Genomic DNA, 7,950 nt, shown 5'->3' on the forward strand with positions numbered 1-7,950 from the left:
AAGACACTTAATTAATTGATTAATTTTAATGGTCAATGATATTAATGCAATCCTTTTCACAATTAGAGAGAGAGAGAGAGGGGGTAATTATGTAAATTGGTTAATGATTAATACAAATCATTAATATTAATAAGCCCCCCTATTAACTCCCAAGTCTTCGATAATCACATGAAGGAACCAAGTCATTGCCGTGTTTGACCTCACAACAAGCGTTACTTGCAAAACATATATACTCAGATTTTCCAATTTTTTTTTTTTTTTTTCCATTTATATATTTTCATTTTCACGTTCAACTTTTTTTTACGAATCCAAAGTTCCGAAATTTTCTCGAGAAAATTTTGCAGAGAAAATCCGACTTGTGAATGAAAAGCGACGACTTTCGGTGAAAACATCGGGTTTTTTCGGATTTAGAGAAGCGGAGATGAGAGGTGCGAATGGAGATTCGAGAGCTTTGAACAACGCTTTGGAGACTATAAGCGCTGCTGCTACTGCGATCGCATCGGCTGAGAATCGTGCTCCACAAGCCACAGTTCAGGTATGAATTTTTTACATTTTTTTTTTTCCAATTCGAATTGCGTTAATTTGATTGTTGTAATTGAAACGATTTGAGGATTAAGTGTTTCTGGTTTATAGTTTTATTTATGAGATGTGAGATCTGTTTGATTTTTCTTTCTTGGTTTAAATAATTCTTGCTTTCTTTTTAATGCTTTAGTAATGATTGTATTGACTTTGTTTTTGTTTTCTGTTTTTTTTTTTTCGATAAGATTTCAGTTTGATCATGAACTAAAACAAGCACTGTTTGATTTTTTTTTTTTTTAATTTTTTTTTTTTAATTACGCAAATTTTTGCTTTTAAAAAACAATGCAAGTGTTTCCTAATTGCTAAGTAGACGGTGTTTTGAAATTCTTCTGTGTAGTCTTGCAAGGTTGACTTTTGGATGAGGAAGTATGCAGCTTTGGTTTGGGGAAGAAGAGCTTCCAAAGCTTAAGAGATAGTTTTGGTGCTTTGGCACTTTAGGAATTCAATGGCTTGTGAGAGTAATACTATAAGGAGTCCCAAAATTGATAATCACCTTTAGATGTATGATAGATCACTATTAGATTTTGATCGATGGTGATTTTAAAAGCCACATCAATTTGGTTTGAGTTTCTCTTATAGCATTACTCAGCTTTTGATGGTTTGGGTTTGTATTAGAATATGTTTCTGAGCTTCTGATTGTGTAAGTGTTGTTGTTGAAGTTTGTGAAAAAAATACAGGAATTCCTTTCCTTACTGATGTCATTTATTAGTATTTTTTTTTTTCTCTGAGCCTTTCCTTGCTGAATGTTAAGTAGAAGAAAATCTTTGTAGAGGCAGAGTCACCATGATGGAGGTTGAAGTACAGAGACAAGTTTCGAATGGTACATGGGAAAGCCCTGAATTTGGTTTGAGTCGCACTTCATTCTAGAGGATGTATATATCATGGGATAAGGGATGTGCATTGGAGAATCAGAATTGTAGATCAGATCTGTGGGGTGATAGCTGCCGCGGTAAATTTTCTCGAGGTTTTATACATCTGGGAATTTTGGGTGCCTCCTTAATAAGGAAGGCCATCGTGCTATTCATGAATTGGGGTACACTTGCAATTGGAACTCAAGTTTGTAGGTCATGAGTGTAGGATAGCTGCTTTAGTTATTTGCAGGAAAAACTTCCTGCAGCAGTGATGACTTCCTTGAAGCATGCATAAGATCTGATGTTGATATGAAGAAGTGCGCTTTCATGCTTGTTTGAATTCAAACTGTAATAATCAGTTTTTGGAGATGATGAGCTTTGTTATATTTCATTATTCTCTTGTTAATGAAAATATCTGCTCTCATTGGCAGAAAATGAAATTGTGTTAGAAAACCCTACCAACAAATTCAGACTCTAACTCAAAATTGATTGTATTTACCAAGAAGCCATTTAGATGCCTGATTAGATTGAGCTTTTCTGTTTGCTTTTATGGCCTCTGTGGCTTTGAAGGATACATGGGAAATTTTCAAAGTGGTGATTTCTCTTTCAGTGCCGGACAATACCAGAGGATAATGTGTTTTCTCATGATATACTTGCCATTATTAACTCTATGTTGATATGAGATGTCTTGCTCTAATTTCATGGTTCAGAGATGAACTGAGGATTTTATTGGCATGTTCCTCTTGGATGGCTTAGTTTATGCATTCTGAGGACTGAAATTTACTTAGAATCTGACATCATTTCAGTTGATACAGAGAGATTCTGGTGTTATTTGCTGTACCGAAACTTTTTTTTTTTTCCCTCATAATCTTTGGTTACATGCAGAAGAGAAGATGGGGCAGCTGCTGGAGCATATATTGGTGTTTTGGACCTCTCAAACACAGAAAGCGAATTGGGCCTTCTGTTCTTGTTCCTGAAACAACACCCACTGGAACTGACGTTTCTGGATCTGAAAATCCAACCCAAGCATCTTCAGTAGTACTTCCCTTTGTTGCACCGCCCTCCTCACCGGCATCTTTCCTTCAATCAGAACCACCTTCTGTTACGCAATCCCCGGTGGGTTTATTGTCGCTCACCTCTATTTCCGCCAATATGTACTCCCCAGGGCCTGCCTCAATTTTTACTATAGGCCCTTACGCACACGAAACCCAGTTAGTCTCACCACCTGTTTTCTCAACCTTCACCACTGAACCGTCGACTGCTCCTTTCACTCCACCTGCTGAGTCTGTCCACTTAACTACACCTTCCTCACCTGAGGTGCCATTTGCTGAGCTGCTTGACCCTAACCATCGGAATGGTGAAGCTGCTCAGAAATTCCCATTCTCCCACTATGAATTTCAGTCTTATCAACTTCACCCTGGGAGCCCAGTTGGTCACCTAATATCCCCAAGCTCTGGCATCTCAGGTTCAGGCACCTCATCTCCCTTCCCTGACCATGAATTTGACTTCCGTGAGTTTCGAACAGGTGACCCTCCCAAGCTCATGAACCTTTATAAGCTGTCCCCCCGTGAATATGGATCGTGTCAAGGTTCTGGTTCTTTGACGCCAGATGCTGTGAGGCCCACGTCTCTTGATTGTTTTCTTCACAATGGTCGGATCTATGATGTTGGATTACACTCACATCCTGACAATGGAAGGCGGGATGACGAGATTGCTGTCAACCGTAGATTCTCGTTTGAGTTAACTGCTGAAGATGTAAGATGTGTTGAAAAGAAGCCATTGCCATTGGCCGAAGCCGTATCAGTCTCACTAAAAGATGCTACATCTGCTGAAATTCAAAATCCTACAAAAATCACGGATTGTAATGAGTGCCGTGTCGGTGAAACATCCAATGATGCACCAGAGAAAGCTCCCGAGGATAGGGAGGAGCCAGAGCGCCATCAGAAGCATCGGTCCATCACTCTTGGTTCGGCGAAAGAATTCAATTTTGACAATACAGATGGAGGAGACTCTTGTAAGCCTAATGTTGGCCCTGACTGGTGGGCAAATGAGAAGGTTCTTGGGACGAAGGAGGGTGGGCCGGCCAAGAATTGGTCTTTCTTCCCCATCATACAGTCAGGTGTCAGCTAGCTAGTATACCATCTCACTCAACTCCTCCATTATCATGGAGAATTGCAGGAATTTGCAGCAACTCAACCCCCAGAATGGAATTTGCAGCAACTCAACCCCCAGAATGCTGAATCTAGTCGTAGAGAAAGTTATAGGTTTAATTGGAAGGTCTATAACATGACTGACCCAGGTATGGAGGCTTTTTCGGCCTAAAAGACGGCAGACAAAAATTGAGAGCTGCCTTTTGATGTTTGTGCCATCACCCCTTTCATATGTAATATAAATGACAATGGAACAGTGATAGAGTAAGAATAGTATAATACATAAACAGTGCTGTTAATGATCAAAATTTGATTTCTTGTATGAAGTGTTTGTTTGAGTTTGTAATTTTAAAAAGTTTGATTTAAAAAAAGTGATTTAAGCGTTTGGCAAAATTGCAGATTAGTTTTTAAAATTTTGCGTTCTAAAAATAACATTAAATTGTTTGCGATTTGAAAAAGTAGTTTTTTTGCGTTTTCAAATCGTAATTTTTAAATGATTCATTTTTTGTGATTTGGTTTAAAATTTTACTTTTTGTTTATAAAATCGTAATTTCAAACGTACTCGAAATCTGTTGGGAAGCTTATGTTATTCTCACACCTTTATAGGGCTAAAGATGGCATTAAGTTGAAAAAATCCATTCATTCAACCATGAGACTTGGGTGAATGTGATTTAGGGGAGTCACGGCAAAGTTCTTCTAGTTCTTTGACCCCCTAGATGCTGTAAGACCCAAATGTTATCGATGGTTTTCTTCTCAGCTCAGGGCAGAGAATAGGATCCTATGAATGCCATTTATTTTCAATGTTAAAGGAGATTCTAATGGGGGCAATGAGGCTGCTCATTTAGGGTGATAAATTTTTGACACGACTCGCGAACTTAATACGAAATTAACTGGTTATAGCTGACGGGTGTGACCCGTTTAATTAAATGGGTTAGTTAGGGTTGGCCTATATAGTTTTATATCTATGTTTCGACACTACTCAAATCTGACATGTGACATTTAAGACTGATAATTTTCACGATTTGTGAAACCGACACGAAAACACGAATTGTCACCTTTACTGTTTGTATATATGCAGTGGACAACATCACGTGAGAAGACATTCAAATCTAACTTTGCTTGAACAGGAGCTCAAATATCTGCTTACTATCCCGAATAGAGTGGGATCCAAGTGCCTTATCGCAACGTAGCAATTCTAGACGTTATACACACGTCCTTTTAATAATGTTGTAACTTTTAAAATCACAATTGAATTTATGATCAATCGTTATTGAATTTTGATCAAATTATAGTATTTAAAGCTACATTATTGAAATTGTCCGTTGCCAACCTCATTGCACCCGATTCCGATCTCTACCGATGTTGAGGGATGCCTCATTGCACATGGGACAAACGAGGTTGTAGCTCAGACTTTAAGGATTGTTGAAATGTTTGACCCATAATTCCCCAACGTGACAAATTTAGATGGTCCATCTTGGAGGGCTAAAGATTAATAACATTAATATTCTATTTATATCACCCAAGCAAAAGCCAAAAGTCCACTCCCTTTTGTTGACCAAAACCCTAACTGCCTTCACCTTCTAGAAGCCTGAGCCCCAAGGCACCCCAAGTCCCCAACTACCCTCTTCTCCTTCATATTATATATACACACACAAAGCCTTCTCTTCTTCCATAAATCATTTCATTTCCTCAAAATATGCCACCATTTGCTGGGCTGGCAACGAACCCGGATCCGACCCGGACCAAACCGGACTCTAACATCGTGACCGTCGATGTGGGTGGCCAGATCTTTCAAACCACCAAGCAAACCTTAACCCTAGGCGGCTCCAAATCGTTGTTCTCTAGAGTTTCGGAGTCGCCGTTCATCGACCGGGACCCGGAGCTGTTCTCGATCCTCCTTTCGCTTCTCCGAACCGGGAATCTTCCGTCGAAGGCCAAGGCGTTCGACATCCAGGACCTGATCGATGAGGCGCAGTTCTACGGCGTCGAACCCCTTTTGGTGAACTCGCTCTCGAACCCGTCCCAGTTCGACGCGTTCAACCTCGAGAAGTCGCTGGTTCTGCCGCTTAACGGCCGGGACTCGCCTTCCGCGATCGCGACGACGCCGTTCGGGTCGGTTCATGTGGCGCACGGTAGCAAGATCACCTCGTTTGACTGGTCGCTGAGGAGGAAATCCACGGTCTTGACCGAGTTTACGGCGGTGGATTCCCTGCTGGCGATATCTCCGTCGCTGGCGGCAGCCGGAGCCACCGACTTCTCGGGGCTCCAGATTCTCGACCTCGAAAATGGGTTCGTGAGAAAGAGCTTGAATTGGGAGAATGTGACCCGGTCGGGCTCGACGGTTCAGGGAATCGGGTCGTCGCCGGAGTTTTTGTTCGCGAGCTTCGAATCGGCTCGGAGGAATTCGAATTCGATTATGGTTTACGATTTGCAGAGCTTGAGTCCGGCGGCCGAGATCGGTCACTGCGAGATTTACGGTGCCGATATTGACTCGGCGATACCGGCCACGAAACTGAATTGGGTTTCGGGCTACGGTTTGTTAATGGCTTCTGGGTCTCACAGCGGGCCTTCAGGAGTATTTGGCAACATCAAGTTCTGGGATTTAAGGTCTGGAAATGTGGTCTGGGAGGTCAAGGAGAAAGTAGATTGCTTTTCGGACGTATCGGTTTCGGATGACTTATCGGGGATGTTCAAGGTCGGCGTGAACTCCGGGGAGGTTTTCTTCGCGGATTTGCGCAATCTGGGGGGTGAGAATTCGTGGGTTTGTCTTGGGGATGGGAGGAAAGTTGTGAATGGGGGGAAGAAGGAAGGTGTTGGGAGCAAGATTGAGAGCCATGGCAATCAAGTGTTTTGCAGCAAGGGAGGAGATATAGAGATGTGGACAGAGGTGATGATGATGGGGCATTCAAAGAAGAGTGAAGATGGGTTGGAGGGTAGGGTGTTCAGGAAGAACTCATTGGGGAGAGTGAAGGATATGGGAGGCTCCAAGATAACCAACTTGGCTTTTGGAGGGAACAAGATGTTTGTGAGTAGGAAGGATCAGCAGAATGTGGAGGTTTGGCAGAGTTCAGTGAGGGGATTTTGACCTCTCAGAACTCAGGGATTGATTCAAATTGTTTGGAATCAATGCTTTCTTGTTTTTGTATATTGGTTCATAGCTTGATTCATTTGTAATTGATGAATGGTGATTTCTTTCATTTTGCTTTGATAAATCAATTAACGCGGTAATTTTTGACACGATTCGTGAACTTAGACGAAATTAGTGATTTAAGATTGTGGGATTAAACTTATTTAGTTAAATGGGTTGAGTTATGATTGATCTATACATCTCAGCACGATAAGACTAGAACTCGATATGCGACATTTATGATTAATAATTTTTTACATGAATTGTGAACTTGACACGATATTAGTGGGTTAGGGTTTAGGGTTCTAACTCGGGTAATATTAAAATGACTTTGGTTAGTTGGACTATATAGTTTTACATTTCTGCCTCGGTATAATCTGAATCCGACATGCAATTACGAATTATTCCCCCTAATATCAACCATTCTTGTTTCTTTATTTTTGTTTTCCTTCTTAATTTGATGATAATCATCAATGATGAGGTACACGCTAAGTTGGCTTTAGTATAGTTTAAAACCAATGAGATGGAACTGATAAATGTGTTCCTCTAGGATTTGTCTTCTATGTGGTAGAAATTTTTGATGGCCCAGATGTAACAATGGCTTTTTTAACTCACAATCTCACGTTGTTTGACTGAGCAAGCCCTTGATCTTTGGAAGTCACAGAAGAGAAGAGAAGTTTGTTGCTTGGTTGTGAGTTTAAAAGCCATTGTTACATCTGACCATAAAAAATCTCCACAGCATAGAAGCCGGATCCTAACCCTTTAATCTTTAGTGAGATGGATCCTTTAAATTTTTCGTAGTATTTGAAACTATGTTCCATGGGCGGGATGTCCATGGAAAATGATTCCTTCTTTGTGAGTGATTCGATGTCCATTTCCTCCGATATTTTAGTTTGAGAAATACTAGACATCCAAACACTTTTTATCTAAAATTTGGTTCTAACATGATGTATCACAATCGTACGAGATTTATCATTTTAAAAAGTGTGTTACAATCTCATAGAATTGTAACGCATCAGATTGAAACCAAATTCTAAAAGAAAGTGTTGAAATGTCCGGCATTTCTCTTTTAGTTTCCCATCCCTGTTCTTCTCAGATGCTTTCTTTGTTCTATAGTCAACGGAACATTCCTTGACTTGCTGTTGTCAGTCCTTTGTGTATGTTCAAGTGTATTGGAGTTCATCATTGAGTTGTTTAGTGGCTGCTTAATTTTTCCACTTTCAGATTGACTTTGTAATTTAAT

At 40.5% G+C, this 7,950-nt stretch overlaps 2 protein-coding genes across 2 annotated transcripts; both read left to right on the forward strand.

The window, feature by feature from the left end:
* Positions 1 to 220: 220 nt before the first annotated feature.
* On the forward strand, positions 221 to 3,906 carry LOC133854370 (uncharacterized). Its single transcript, XM_062290544.1, has 2 exons — positions 221 to 535; positions 2,316 to 3,906. Exons 1-2 carry the CDS (start codon positions 422 to 424, stop codon positions 3,558 to 3,560), a joined length of 1,359 nt encoding a protein of 452 aa, XP_062146528.1. The 5' UTR covers positions 221 to 421; the 3' UTR covers positions 3,561 to 3,906.
* A 1,336-nt stretch (positions 3,907 to 5,242) lies between these two features.
* On the forward strand, positions 5,243 to 6,817 carry LOC133854326 (BTB/POZ domain-containing protein At5g41330). Its single transcript, XM_062290472.1, has one exon. It carries the CDS (start codon positions 5,277 to 5,279, stop codon positions 6,663 to 6,665), a length of 1,389 nt encoding a protein of 462 aa, XP_062146456.1. The 5' UTR covers positions 5,243 to 5,276; the 3' UTR covers positions 6,666 to 6,817.
* Positions 6,818 to 7,950: the final 1,133 nt, after the last annotated feature.

This window comes from Alnus glutinosa, chromosome 13 (genome assembly GCF_958979055.1).
Source record: "Alnus glutinosa chromosome 13, dhAlnGlut1.1, whole genome shotgun sequence".
NCBI lineage: Eukaryota > Viridiplantae > Streptophyta > Magnoliopsida > Fagales > Betulaceae > Alnus > Alnus glutinosa.

What these genes read in the sequence shown, in the direction of transcription:
- LOC133854370 (XM_062290544.1), top strand. Translation starts at nt 422, where the DNA reads ATGAGAGGTGCGAATGGAGATTCGAGAGCTTTGAACAACGCTTTGGAG. An exon ending in CTCCACAAGCCACAGTTCAG is followed by an intron (nt 536 to 2,315) that starts GTATGAATTTTT and finishes GGTTACATGCAG; the next exon opens with AAGAGAAGATGGGGCAGCTG.
- LOC133854326 (XM_062290472.1), top strand. Translation starts at nt 5,277, where the DNA reads ATGCCACCATTTGCTGGGCTGGCAACGAACCCGGATCCGACCCGGACC.